General features: G+C 54.7%; 1 protein-coding gene across 1 annotated transcript; it reads right to left on the minus strand.

The window, feature by feature from the left end:
• Nucleotides 1-693: 693 nt before the first annotated feature.
• On the minus strand, nucleotides 694-13,639 carry Gucy2d (guanylate cyclase 2D, retinal). Its single transcript, XM_090351483.1, has 19 exons — nucleotides 12,934-13,639; nucleotides 12,540-12,844; nucleotides 10,315-10,666; nucleotides 9,897-9,981; nucleotides 9,183-9,285; nucleotides 8,718-8,819; nucleotides 7,052-7,132; nucleotides 5,208-5,414; nucleotides 4,910-5,066; nucleotides 4,521-4,670; nucleotides 3,842-3,990; nucleotides 3,144-3,307; nucleotides 2,849-3,041; nucleotides 2,463-2,637; nucleotides 2,237-2,335; nucleotides 2,045-2,139; nucleotides 1,864-1,949; nucleotides 1,629-1,723; nucleotides 694-981 (listed from the first exon to the last, which is right to left on the minus strand). The coding sequence occupies exons 1-18, from the start codon at nucleotides 13,637-13,639 to the stop codon at nucleotides 1,630-1,632; spliced, it is 3,303 nt and encodes a 1,100-aa protein (XP_090207609.1). The 3' UTR covers nucleotides 694-981; nucleotide 1,629.
• Nucleotides 13,640-14,068: the final 429 nt, after the last annotated feature.

The raw sequence follows: 14,068 nt of genomic DNA on the forward strand, positions 1-14,068 counted from the left end.
GTTAAGGATTCCATAATTGAAAGAATCCAAGAGTTGTTCAGTTTTATGGGTTAGAAGCACTTAGAGAGGGCTACCCCCAGTGATGCTGCCACTGTAAATCCATCAGCCATACTTCTTGTGCTGAGGGTTTAGCTCATTTTCCCACTTAGGAATTCCCTCTGATTCACCTATCTTCCACTGGCAACATCTCCTCTAAATCCATTTACATCCCACCAGGGACTACACCCTCACTACCTATTGGTGGTTCTGTGGCAATGGCAAAGGACACCAAGGCCCAGGCTCTGAAACCTCAGAGTTCCACAAAGGAAACTTCTGCTAGGGAATTCCCAGATGGGGTACTGTCATATATTACAAAGATTGAAGCAGACAGGTTTTTTCTGTTCAACTGCATGCGCAGTAACGCCCAGTTAAGCAGAGAATAACCTATTTCTTGACTGTTCTGGTTAGTAAAGGTTTGGTGCTGTTCAATGACCTTTTCCCAGTACCTCAGAGCAAGCTTTTCTCTCTGCACTTGGCCAAGAGATTTGATTTTTCCCACTGGAGAGGAAGCCAGTTTTTGATTGGGGGCAGTGGAAATGAGAAAGAGACTTCAGGCAGCCACATGACCACCCCTGCCCTGGTGAAACATGACCTCCCTTTTCTCTGGACCAGACAAACTCCGATTCTCCTCACTGTTCTCCAGAGGCCCTGGAAAGGGGGGAATCCTCCACCCTAGCATCCCCTGACAATCTTGGGGTCCTGGGAGCTATGCCCCAAGGCCAGCAAGCAAGACCACGGGTTGATGGAAGCCACTGAGCACACCCTTTTCTCTCTCATTCCACCATCAAGGGAAACTCAATCCTGGAGAGCTTTCCAAAGATCATGAAACTGGTTCCCAGCTGAGTCTTGGCTCACAATTCTTGGATAGAAGCCACTGAAATTAGCCAGACTCTCCCATCACCTGTAACAGCAGCTTTCAGGAAAGGACCTTCCAAATTAATCCTGGGGGAAAGATGAGTGTTTTAGGAGAAAGTGAAGGTAAGGGTCAGGGGGTTTACACAGAAAGGGAGAGTCAGACCTCAGGACTTTGCAGTCTCACTTGCTTTTTTTGCTCAAGACTGAAGCTGGACCATGTGAACCACTCTTCTATGTCTGGCTTTTTGCTAATTCATTGGAGATAGGAATTCTTGGGGCCCTGCTGTCTGGGTTGGCTTCCAACTCTAATCCTCACATCTCAGCCTCCTAAGTAGCTAAGATTACAGGGGAGGCGGATTTCTGAAGGACAGAAATCCAGGGACAACTTTGACACAGTCAGCTGGCAGAGGTTGCCCCCTAGAGTTGTAGCTCTTGCCCAGGGCATAGCCCTGTGTATGTTCTGAGGTCAGGAGGGGAAGTCCCGATTCCTGGACCGCTCCCATCCTGTGGAACCAGTATCCCTGAGACACACTGCTTCCCTCCCAGGAGAAATCTCTAGATTTGGGACTCAGGCTGGGATAACTAGGAGCAAGATCAACGCCCTTGGCTTGGCTGGAGCGTTCTGCTCACAGCACTAATCCCTCAAGCTCTGATGGATGGCCCACAGTGAGGAAACATTTCCCTCACCGGTGTATTGTGGGGTGGGGTGGAGACAGCATCTGCTGCGGACCAACCTCACTTGGCTGAGAACTGGCCCGGCCTGGCCTTCTCCAGTTTCAGTCGCCGCTCCAGGGGAATCTCCTGCAAGCTGATGCCGTGGTTGCTGGCCCTGCGAGAAGAGGGAGAGTGGTGGCCTCGGGGAAGGGGGCTGTGGGGGTGGGGAAAGGGTTGTGGGGGTGCGGGCCAGAGGCAGGGAGCAGGGGCGAAGGCCCCCCCTCCCGCCTGCCTGGTGTTTCACCCCGTACCTACCCTGGTTGCAGATCAGGCGGTTTGGGGATGGACTTTGTGAATCCGAGCCTGCCCACCAGCCAGTACGTGTCCTCGGCGCCCTTGCCCTGGAGAGACCCAAGAGAGGGGGGACTTAGGCGACCTGGGAGAGGGCTGGAGGCTCTGGATGACGCCGGGTGCTCCCCTCCCGCCCCCATCTCACCTTCAACTCCGTGCGGCCTCGCAGCTCCATCCGGAAACCCTGATCCAGTGCTCGGAGAATCTTCACGGTGCTCATGTTCACATGGATGCGGTAAGCTGGGGTGGGGGTGGGGGGGACGCCCTGAGTCCCCCTTCTCCATCGAGCCCCGCCTACCTGCTCCCCCCAAACTCCGCCCACCCCTGTCCCACTCACGCAGCCCCGTGGACTCCATGCGTGAGGCAGTGTTGACGGTGTCCCCAAACAGGCAGTAGCGCGGCATGGTGAGGCCCACGACGCCCGCCACGCAGGGACCTGCGGAGATGGCGGCGGCGTTGGGGAGGGGGGGGCTTGGTACCCGTACTCTCCACCAAGGGAAGCCCCGAGCGCATTCCCAGGGTCTGCGTCGTGCGCGGGAATGTGCGGTGGGCAGGGAGGGTACCTGAGTGCAGGCCAATGCGGATGCGCACAGGGACCTCCGGCATGTGGCGCATGCGGAAGGAGCCCACTGCGCTCAGGATATCCAGGGACATGTTGGCGATCTCGGCGGCATGCCGCTGCCCGTTCCTCTGGGGCAGCCCGGAGGCCACCATGTAGGCGTCCCCAATGGTCTCCACCTGGAGGAAGGAATTATGTCAGCGCAGCACTGCGCACGCGCTCCTCCCGGTACACCCAGAGAGGCTTCCATCGTGATGGCTGTCGTCAGCACAGCTAAACCGGGATTGTTGCTGACATCATGGACAGCCAGGCTTGGAGTGAGGGATTGGGCAAAGAATCAGGTTAAGGGAGGAGCTGAGGTCAGGAAGTCTTGTCGCTGCCATAGGCCACCTTGTAGACATCGTGGGAACCAATGATGGCATCGAAGAGCGTGTAGAGGTCGTTGAGCAAGTCTACCACTTCGATGGGCTCACTCATGGCTGAGATGGTCGTGAAGCCCACGATGTCACTGAAGTACAGAGTCACTTCCTCAAAGTACTCGGGCTCCACAGATGAACCCGTCTTCAGGGCCTCAGCCACAGATCTGGGCGAGGGTGAGATAGTGTGGATGTGTGGGTCACTTGCCCAGTCTGGCTCGACTCCAGCTGCCCTCTTTCCCCCACCCCTTCTCCATAACGGCACCCACGGAGGCAGCATCTGTGTAAGCAGCCGATCTGTCTTCTGCTTTTCCAGCTCCAGCTCCTCTGTGCGCTCCTGGATTAGATCCTCTAGGTTACTGGAATACTGCTCCAGCATCCTCAGCATTGAGTCAATGATGTTTGTCTTCCGGCCCTTGTTAATGCTTTTGAACTAGGAAGAGGAGGAGGAGGAGGAAGCTGATGAAGTTGCCTTGTCCTCTCTTGTGAGCCCTCTTTTGGGGCTCTATTTTGGAGCACGGTTTTCCCTCTTCATCTACTCATCAAACACCTGGAGGTTCTGGCTATGTGTTTTCAGAGATTATTGGGAGGCACATGGGAAATGAGGGTTTCTAGAAGTCATTGTTTCCAGCTAGAAATTGACAGAGCACTAGAGCCAGTTCAGTCTCTGAACTCCCAGACCAAGGATCTTTCTATCACAATAAGCCAAACACATACTTGGGTCTCATTTAATGTTACTTGAATTAAATATTTCTCCCACCCTAAGCGCTGCTTGTGAGAGACCCAAAGGTCTCCATAGCCTGATTCGAGCTCATTCTTATTCTAAGTCTGCTCCACAGAATTCCTGGCCCTCAGGATGTCCCTTAGGAGGTCCCAGAGCCTGCCTGCCTGTTATCTTCCCAGGGTGCCAACAAGAATCTAGGATCCCAATGGCTAGCCCAGTCCTTGCCCAATCCCAGTCTCTGACCAGGTCGAAGGTGCGGTCTATGGAGGGCCGAAGCTCTGGCTGCTCTGCCCAGCACTGTGTCATCAGCTGGATGCATTCCATCGGCGCCTGGTCCATGGACACTATGGGCCGGCACAGTGGAGGAGGGCTCCGAACGTTTTGTACCACTTCTACAAGCAAAAGGGGACTGTGGGGGCTGCGGCCTAGTTGTTGAAGCCTAAGAAGAGAGGCTGATGGAAGGGGGTGGGGTGGGGGGGTCCTTTTATTCCTGAACTTCAGTGCAATATGGAAGGTGACATTAATAAATTTTTATTGCATACGTGATAAGGGAGGGTTAGGGCGATCAAGCAGTAGATTTGAATCTGAGGAGATCGCCCCCTTACCCTCTCCTGCTCCCCAGTTATCTCCAAGAAGCAGAGAGAAGCCTGCTCAGTCGAATGAAGGAGCAGATTCAGTTTAGCATCAGGAGAGGCTCAAGAAAGGGAAAGTCGTTCAGATCTGGTTCAGTCTGCCCATTCCTCCATGCTTGGCTTCCCACTGCCAAGCGTGATCTGGAGACCTCAGCTGTAAGGAAGCTCCCACCTACTTTTCACGGCCGGGTTTTGATGAAAAGAATTAGGGGGGGGAAGCCAGTCTAAGTCTGATTTGGCTCTGGCCTTCAAGACCTTAAAAGTGCCAACCTGGCCAGAACCCTCCTTACCCTCGGGTGTCAACTCCAGCATGGCGTAGGGGGGGCTGCGGCACACGACCTCCTGCATGATAATGCCTAGACTGAAGATGTCGCCGGCCAGAGTGCCCCTGCGCTCCAGGGCTGGGTCCCTAAGCAGCTCCGGGGCTGTCCAGAGCTGATCTGGGGACGAAGGGGAAAAGGGAGCTTGAGCTCACGGAGGACGGTGGCGGCGCTGGGCACAGACCCGTCCGCACCCAGAAAGCTCAGGCTTGTGCCCACCGGGCTCACGAGCCCCGCCCAAAGCCATCTCAGAGAAAACCCCGCCCTCCCCGACAGGCCACGCCCCGCGAGTCAGACGGCGCCCAGGGTGACTCCGCCCCCTCCGCCAAGCCGCCAATCAGAGCGGCGGGAACTCCTACCCTCCGCGCTGGGAGGCTCCGGCAGCACGCGCTGCGCCTCCAGCAGCCTCCCGTGGCCGTGGTCGGTGACCTTGAGCACAAACCTCCCGTCCACCACGCAGTTCCGGGACTTAAGCCGTCCGTGCGCCACGCCGCGATGGTGCAGGTATCTCATTCCCTTGGACCGGGGTGAGAGGTGGCCTCAATGCCAGCGTGGTTCCCTGGCCCGCCTCCTCTCTACTCTGAGAACACGCCCATCCCTCCCCTTCCCTGACCCCTCCCTCCTCCCTCACTCCCCCCCCCAGCTCCCGAAACTCACCTTGATGAGGTCCAGGAGGAGGGAAGACTTGAACATCCAGTCCAGCTTTATGTCTCTCTGGGCTAAGAGATCGTGCAGGGAGCCGCGCGCACAGTGCTCGGAGACCACCGCCAGGATGCCTTCCCCCGGAGCTGCGGGGCTTTCGGCCGTCCCCGCCAGGAAAAGCCCCAGGTAGAGGGCCACGTTCTCATGCCGAAGCTCTTGGAGCTGAAAGGGGTGAAAGCTGACAGGCATTTGACAGGGGACAATGTGTGGAAGGACATTATTGACTGTGCCCCAGTATGTACGCTGGGACTGTGGGATTGGAGATGAATGAAATGGTTTATAGAGTATGTCGTGTGTTATTGCGGGGACTTCCGTATTTGGGGAAATACAATATAGTCGTGCCGATCAGGTACTGAACTTACAAGAAAAAGCGGGGCGCGGTGGCTCATGCCTGTAATTCTAGCTATTCAGGAGACTGAGATCTGAGGATCGAGGTTCAAAGCCAGCCCCAGGCACTAAAGACCGAAAAACTCTTACCTCCAGTTAATCACTAGAAAACTGGATATGTTTGTTTTGTGGTTCATTGAGGCTAAGAATTGCTCCGATGTGTTTGCCTGGGTTTGCTTTGAATCATAACCAGTCGCTCTCAGCCTCCTAAGTGCCAGGCACTGTGTCAGCCACCAGTACCCAGTGCTAAAGCAATCTTCTCAGGGAGAACCAGAAAGTGGCTGACCATCTTCGGGGCACATTCTGTAGACTTGGCTGGGGGGCTTTGCTTCCCTGTATGATTGTCCAAGGCTTCTGAGACTCCCACCCTTCCCAAAATAGGGAAGACCAGCCAGAAAGAGCAGTCATCCTAAGGCCACACCCACGGTGGAAAACAAGAAAACAAGGGGACTAGAGACTGACTAGTGCTCTTCCTAGCTTTTCTTGGATCCACATCGCCAGAAAAGGGCTTCTTTTTATTTAAAACATCAGGTATTACATGGTTTAGTCTGCTGGTTCATGTAGACAGCTCTCTGAAGTTAATACTAAGCAGTGACCTTGAGCTCCCATGGAGACCTCTGGGAAGCAGGTCAGGAAAAAGGCTGCTGGGTGTTTAGGAGGAGGAGGAGGGACATCAGGGTTGAAAGACCAAAATGAACCACATTGCTGCCTTGCAACCCTTTCTACTTTATTCAGCCTGGGTCAGTTCAGCTAGGTTTATTCTGTACAAAAAGTCTGACAGAAGTTGAAACTCATTTTTCATATTCACTCTGGCTCTGCCTGTCTCTGTCTCTGTCTGTCTCTGCCTCCCTCCCTCCCCCCTCTTTCTCTCTCTGTCTCTCATCCTGGGGCTTGAACTCATGTCATGGCCTGTCCCTGAGCCTTTGTGCTCAAGGCTAGCACTCTACCACTTGAGCCACAGCACCACTTCTGGCCTTTTCTTCATGCATGCTAGGCAATCACTCTACCACTAACCCACCTCCCCAGCCCCTCATTTTAAATTTTCTGTCATTTACCCAACAAGCCCAACAAACATTCACTGGGTCTCTCTAATAAGATGGAAATGCAGTGGAAGGGTTACAGGGAAGCCCTGGCTCAGTTTGAAGTCCATGCAAGAGGCAGATTATAAATAAATAAATAAATAAATAAGGCAGCCTACAGATGAACATACGTGTGTGATTACACATGTTATCATGTGTTATCAATATAAATTATGATTAGACCGCCATCGAAGGGAGAGAATGACAGATAACTTGCTCTAGAATGGAGGGAACACTTAACTGAAACTTACTTCTGTACCTGACTACAAAGAGAAGGCAAGGAGAGAGGAATGGGCTATCTGTCCCATTCCATATCACGGACCTGACTCTTACCCTGGAGAAAGCTGTTTTGGTGGCTGGGCGGATAGTTCTGTGATGATCTCCTGGGAATTTCTTTAGCCACACCCAGTCTCCCTGCACCAGAGAAGATAGAATTAGAAACTCAAACTTTTGAAGCCCCATGATGCAGGGAACTCTAGAATCTCCTCATTCCACTCTCCCAAGACCAGAGAGCCTCAGGAATGAAGACCCCCATGTCTCTCTATCTGAGGGAGAGATAGATGCAAAAGGCCTGAATACAGTCCTCCCCACATACAATGTAGCTACCCACAGTCCCCCTGACTGAATTTTGTTTTGTTCTATTTGGGGCTAGTACTTGGGGGCTCAAACTCAGGGCCTTGTACTGTCCCTTAGCCTTTTCGCTTAACGCTGGTGCTCTACCACTTGAGCCCATTTTGCTGATTAAGTGGAGATCAGAGTCTCTCAATTTGTCTGCCCAAGCTGGTTTGCAACCATGATCCTCAGATCTCAGCCTCCTGAGTAGCTAATATTATAGGCATGAGCCACTAGTGCCAGCAAAAGTGGATTGTTAAAAGCCCTCCTCACCATCTCTAGCAAGGAGAGAATACTGCGCTGGTGTCAGGTGTCTGGGTATTATAAACCAATAGGCAGTTTTCCTTTCTGACTGTGGGCTCGATTGTACCCAGCTGTTGGCAGGACCTGTCTTGAGCTTGGCTCAGTGATCTACTGCTGTCATCAGAATGACCAAGAAGCTACTTGTTCTGATTTTTTTGCCTTTGCAAATCATATAGGCAGAAGTAAGGGATGTAGATTAGAAGAGTTATGAAAGCTTAGTACTGACTCCAAAGAAGCATTTGGAAATAATGGGACATTTGTATTGCCACCCCAAACGACATGTTTTGGCTAAGGCCAGAACAACCTGCTCACAGTGACAACAGTGCTTCTTCTGAGAAAGAATCCTCAGCTCCAGGGGTGATCTAGTGCACATTTCTACATTTTTCTCCCTGAGCTGGAATTCAGGAGTTCTACTCCTCCAATTCAATTAGTGTCATTCTCTCATCTCCAGGCAGTGCCCCAACGCCCTTCTGTGATGCTCTAAGGCTTATGTTTCTCAGTCTGATCTGACTTGGGTGGAAATGCCAAGGAGCAGGGCCAGGGTTCCCAACATGGCAGGAGATGGCCTAGTGGCTGTATGGATAACATTATGCTCCACAGCACCTCCAACCTCCAGGGAAGTGTGACTGGCCTTTGAGAAGTCCTCACCTGGATCAGACTGGATGAGAATCCATCACCTTTCCCCCCGCCCACTGCCCCGGGTTGGTTGTGGGGCTTGAACCTCAGGGCCTGCACACTGTCCCTACACTTTTTTGTTCAAGGCTAGCACTCTACCACTTTGAGCCACAGCTCCACTTCCAGTTTTCTGATGGTTAACTGGAGAGAAGGGTCTCACTAACTTTCCTGCCTGGGCTGTCTTTGAACCACAATCTTCAGATCTCAGCTCCTGAGTAGCTAGTATTGCAGGCATGAGCACCAGCACCTGGCCCGTCATCCTTTTCTTGGACTGCGTTCTATCCTCACCTGGAGTTTGCAGGGGTAGACAGGACTGTGTGTTTTCCTTGAGAGTGTGCCTCCTGCTTCCTCTCCGCCTGAGCATGCCTCCCTCTCTGACCCTCCCAGAGTAGAACAAAGCCCAGCTCACCTCATAGATGCCAATGCTGGTGCTGTCGGGGGGCTGGCTGGGGACACTGCAAATGTCTGACACGCTGTGAGTAGCCAGACTTGATCTGCTCCCCTGGACCACCTAGGGGGCAGAGATCAATGCTAGGGATCACAAGTATTCTGAGGCCAGAGTCTCCTGAGTTGTATGGATTGAAGAGGGGTGATGAAGGAATCTCAATTACAAGAGGTGAGAATGACATTACTCTCCAAATGCACAACACTTTACAGTTTACACAATGTGCATTGTCTTGGATTTTCACACCACTCCTAGTAAAGTAGCTGTTACCCCATTGCACGTATTGAGGTCTCTAGGGCTCAGACCTGAGATAGAACTGAAGGCAGAAATGAGGCTTCCCACCTGCGGACTGAAGTGAGGGCTGCCTCAGGCCAGGGACCAAATATGTAGGGAGAAGACAGCTGGGTCCTGACCCCCTGTTTTCCTGACCTTTCGAGAGCTGCCTCCCAATGGCTGGAGGAAAGTGATGTCATCCAGAGTCAAGATGATTTTGTTGGGGCCTGAGATCATTTGGATATGAAGGAGCCGGTGCCTGGTGGGGAAAGGAAGCCATCCCCACAAGAGGACCAAGTTCAGCAAGACAGGCCAGGAGGGATACGGGAGAGGGATGCTGTTAGCGCCAAGGAAGCTAGGCCCAAAGTAGACGTCCCCTGAGCTCTGCCAGCTCCTCAGAATCCTTACTCTCCTCCCTACGAAAAGTCTTCCTTCTTTCCTTCCTTCCTCCCCTCCTCTCTCCTTCCCTCCCTCCCTCCCTTCCTTTTCTCTTTCTTTTCTTCTCTCTCCCCCTTCCCTTCCTCTCTCCCTCCCTTCTCCTTCCCTCTATTCCTTTCTTCTTTCCTTTTGTGCTAGTACTAGGGCTTAAACTCAAGGTCTGGGCACTGTCCCTTAGCTTTTCTTTTTCTTAAGGTTGTCTCTGTTGCCTTTAAATCACACATCCACTCCCAGTTTTTGTTTTATCATAGGTAATTCAAGAGTCTCAGGGACTTTCTTGCCCTCCTGAGTAGCTAGGGTTATAGGTGTGACCTCCCCCTTCCCCCACCCCAGGTATATTACCCTTCTGCTTCTGAGTGGATTCAGCCCACCACGCTTGCTACAGACGTTGATGAGAGCCCGGTCCTTCCCTCACCTCACTCCCTGACTCACCTCACATAATGGGCCAGGAAGGCCCCAGTCAGCCCCATCCCCACCACCAGGAGGAAACCAAGAAAGACCAGGCCTGGCTCCAACCCTAAGGAGACAACGAGAGGAGAGACCCTCACTCACTTTCCAGGGAGGCCTGCAGTCAGACCAGTCCCAGGAGACTCCAGGAAACGGGGGTAGGGGGTGGGATGGGGGAAGGCACTCTGAGAGAAGGTCACAGATTCCTAAAAGAGGGACTCTGGTAATGCTGGGAAATGTGCTAGAGGGCTCTGAGACTCAAGAGAGGGGTCCCGAACACGCCGGGTGATGGAGAGAGATCTAGAAGGGTCTGGAAGAACGACAGGATGAGAGTTCTTCCGCTTCCACAACTTGGTGAAGGATCTGGGCCGTCCCAGTGGTAGCTGCAGCGTTTCCCCCTCACCTCCATTGCAGATGACATCTGGGTCGAACCAGCAGGAGGGATCTGGCCCAGGCCCTGGACCCCCACGCGGGAAATGCACGGGGGTCCCCGCCGAGTGAAGAGACCCCCGAGATGGGTCCAGTACGTATGTGGCAAACAGCTGGTCCCCTGCCGCGTCCGTGTCAAGCAGGACAAAGGAAGGCGCCGTGCTTCCTCCCAGACTCCCGCAGAAGCCGGGGACTTGAGCGTCCCTGACGTGGCGGGCCACCGCTGCCCCCGACACCCAGCCGCCCCCTGCGGCCGCCAGCGCTCCTGCCACGCCCCAGGCCAACAGAGAGACGGCGTCGTAGATGGTGCCAAACAGCGGGGAGACCTGGAGAAGGAAGCAAAACCTCAGGGGCCAGAGGTGCCTCCCAGTGCTTTCGCTGTGCCCTTCAAGCGTTGTGTTTGCAGGTAGTTACCGCTTCCTAGCCAGTAATTTCCCACAGGACTTCCCCATTCGTTGGCTCTCTGGCTTCCCTTCCTATTGGAATTCCACTTGGCCTTCCCTACACACACAATCTCTTTTTTTCCAGACGGGAGTTCTTCTCTCAAGATGGTTGATTCTAACTGCCTCTCTCCCAACGTGGGTTTTTCCTTCCGTGGGTTGCCCTACACATGCAGGCCTCCGCGCATACACAATCTCATCACCTGCCATTCACCTAAAAGCTTTCTTTGGGAATCTTTGGTTAACTTCTGTTTTCTGTCCCCCCCCCCAACCTGTTTTTTCTTTTCTTTTCTGTTATCAAAATACCTCTTGGTTTTGTTGGGTCTCTACTATTCCCAGTTCCTATCTCTTAGCATGCCAGACAACATGAAACATAAGAGGCATATTGAAACAGTATCTGTCTCATTTAATTGGAGACAGTTGAAGTTAAAGCGGTGCAATAAATAAATATTGGGGAAAGTGATGGCGCTTCAGGGACAGAATTCAGGGGAAGGGGAGGAAGAAGAGAAGAAGGGAGAGGAAGGGGGGAGGAGAAGGAGGAAAGTCCCAGAAGTAAGTAATCATCCCTGGGGATGAATCAGAACTATTCAGGACTATGCAGCTTTGAGGCAAAAGAAAAGGACACATTTAGGGAAACTGAAGTTGCTCAGTTTGGCTTCAGTTTGTAAAAGAGAAGAGAGGTTCAAGTCCTGCAACATCTCATGAGGAGACCTCCATCCCTATGGGGCACTAGAGGTCTCTGATTCAAGCTAAAGCTATGCAGAAAGCCACTGGGAGGCTTCAACTGGGTTGTGACATGGTGTGTGTCACGTGTCCAGAACCTGATCTAGTTGTTGAAAGGGAAAAGGCGGAGAATTGAAGCAGAAACCATTTGGGAGATTATGATCTGCGACTGGGATCAAAGATATTATGGCCTGAACCAGGGCTATTGAGGATAGAGAAAGTGAATGGACTCAAATGCGCTTTAGGAAGGAAAAGAGATAGAGCTTGGTGTCTGGATGTAGGAGGACCAAGTAGAGGGAATCATGGTTATTCTCTTAGGTCTGACTTGGGCAACTAGTAGAAAGTTGTACTAGCCATTCCTTATTTTACCATTTGTCTTTACTGACAATGAAAGAAAGTTTCTTTCCACTTCTCTTCCCTTCTCTGTCCACTGGCTGACGCTTCCTTCCGTCCCAATCTTACTCTTACTGGCTATTCTCATTCTTTCACTCTCCCTTGATTACCCTAAATCTTCTGGGAAAGCTAGGTTATTGATGGAGACTATCTCAGCCCCTTTGATCTACAGTCCCCTTTTGAATACGGCCTTTGTGTTGGCTAATTTTCTGCCTATATACCTACATTCTTCTCCATCTTGTGTCAAGCCCCTTTGGGCCTAGATGGTCTGAGCTGGGTTTCTGGAAACTTAGGGAAGCCTAGATATTAGGTAGACATTGGAAATCATTTTTAGATTTGGTTAGAGGAGCCTCTTGCTTCACCTGGGGACCTGCCTTACAAGCTGTCAGAGCTCTTGATCTTCAGTTATCTCAATTGTGTACCAGAGGAAACGTTGAGGCCTCATAGAAAATATCTCCAAGGCAAGTGCAATACACTAAGATGTGCAATATACTAAGCTGCTGTTCTCTCCTCCTTGGACCCTCCCCCACCACTCCTCCTCCTCCTCCTCCTCCACCTCCTCCCTAGCTCCAGTCTTTTCTCCTTCCCCTTGGCTATCTGCTGTCCACGTTCCTGGCTCTCCTCCCTCTTCCCTGCTTCCTACCTGCCGCAGATCCAGGTCGGACGGCAGCTCCTGCTGCTCTTGCGCCCTGCGCAGGCTGTCCAGCACGCTGCCCCCCGGGGGACAGTGGCGCGTGAGCGTGAGCACCGCATCGTGGGCCTTGCGAAGCTGGGAGCTGTTGGCGAGCGCGGCCAGGGCCTCCCGGCCTGGGGCCAGGGCGTAGTGGAGTGTGTCCAAGGGCAGGAAGACCCAGGAGCCGTCGGCCAGGCCGAGCCCCTCCGCGGCCTCCAGCAGGTAGCGCTGCTCCTGGCCGCCCAGCAGCACCGAGTGCATGGCCATGATCACCACTGCGGACAGAGACGGGGCTGGCGGCTGCCGGGCGGCCCGCAGGTCCCCGCCGGCCTCTCCGGCCGCCCCGCGGGGGTGGGGAGCCTACCTCGGACCCGAGGCCCATCCTGGACCCTCTTCAGAGCCTCGCGGGCTCCAGACAGGTCGGAAGACTCCATGGAAGTGACCAGCGAGACGGGCAGGCCCCGCGCCCTGAGGGCCTCGGACAGAGCCCGCCCCGCCTCCACCCACAGGTCCTGGGGCGCGGTGACCAGGGCCACGCGCGCCCAGCGGAAGGCGCGGAGGAGGACGTAGAGGGCCTCGGCCGCGGGGGTCCCGGCGGGCGCCGTGGTGCCCACCGCCCGCGTCCCCGGGCACCCCCAGGGCACCAGCGCGACCCCGGCCTCCTGGGCCAGCAGCTCGGCTGGCCTGCAGGCCGCAGGGTTGGCGGGTCCCACCAGGCCGGAGACGCGGGCCAGCGCGGGGGACACGGCGCCCAGGGCCCCCGGCGTCCGGCAGGGCTCGGAGAGCAGGGCCACGGCGAAGCGCGGGCCGCCCTCCGGGGCCAGGGCGCGGCTCAGGCGGTCGGCGGCCAGGCGGGCGGCCAGGTCCGGCCGGGCCCGGGAGAAGATGGGGTCGCAGGCCCAGGGACCCAGCACCCCGACTTTGAACACCGAGGAGAGCGCGGAGTGGGGCGAGAGCAGCAGGCAGAGCAGCAGCCGGAGCCGCCGCGCGTCCCTCCAGGGCCGCGCCCCGGCCGAGGCGCCGGCTGAGGGGTCGCGAAGGCCGCCCTCCAGCACAACCGACGCGGTCATGGCGGCTCCTGTGAACACAGACCGCCAGGCCGAGAGATCGAGACCCCCCGGGGCTCCCCACATGCACACACCCGCAAGCCTGTGTCTCGGATCCCCCTTCACCCACGGGCTATTTCCACCTCCACAGCACCCCCATGGCAGAAATGGACCATCAGATGGGGGAGGGGTCAGCATGAGGCTAGACCCCCCCTCTGCCCTCCCCCCTCCTGCCCTCCCCTTCTTCTGGTTCCCAGCTTGTTTTCGCCTCTCTCCTCCTGGCTAACAGGAGTTACCCAGGACTCGCCCTCGTGCTTAGACCACACCTGAGTCCTGAGTCTGGCCTAAGACCAGGCCCTGCAGAGGGGCCTTTGCCACTCACCAGAAAGTCCAGGGTTCGGGCCCAGGGCCCGGGTGAGGGGTCACAGGTCGATCCCCCTCTGTCTGTTCAGC

The sequence above is a fragment of the Megascapheus bottae genome, chromosome 17 (genome assembly GCF_031878675.1).
Source record: "Megascapheus bottae isolate mThoBot1 chromosome 17, mThoBot2.hap1, whole genome shotgun sequence".
In the NCBI taxonomy this organism is placed as follows: domain Eukaryota; kingdom Metazoa; phylum Chordata; class Mammalia; order Rodentia; family Geomyidae; genus Megascapheus; species Megascapheus bottae.

What these genes read in the sequence shown, in the direction of transcription:
- Gucy2d (XM_090351483.1), bottom strand. Translation starts at nt 13,639, where the DNA reads ATGACCGCGTCGGTTGTGCTGGAGGGCGGCCTTCGCGACCCCTCAGCC. An exon ending in CCAAAACAGCTTTCTCCAGG is followed by an intron (nt 5,415 to 7,051) that starts GTAAGAGTCAGG and finishes CACCCCTTTCAG; the next exon opens with CTCCAAGAGCTTCGGCATGA. An exon ending in GCTGGAGTTGACACCCGAGG is followed by an intron (nt 3,991 to 4,520) that starts GTAAGGAGGGTT and finishes TTTTGCTTGTAG; the next exon opens with AAGTGGTACAAAACGTTCGG.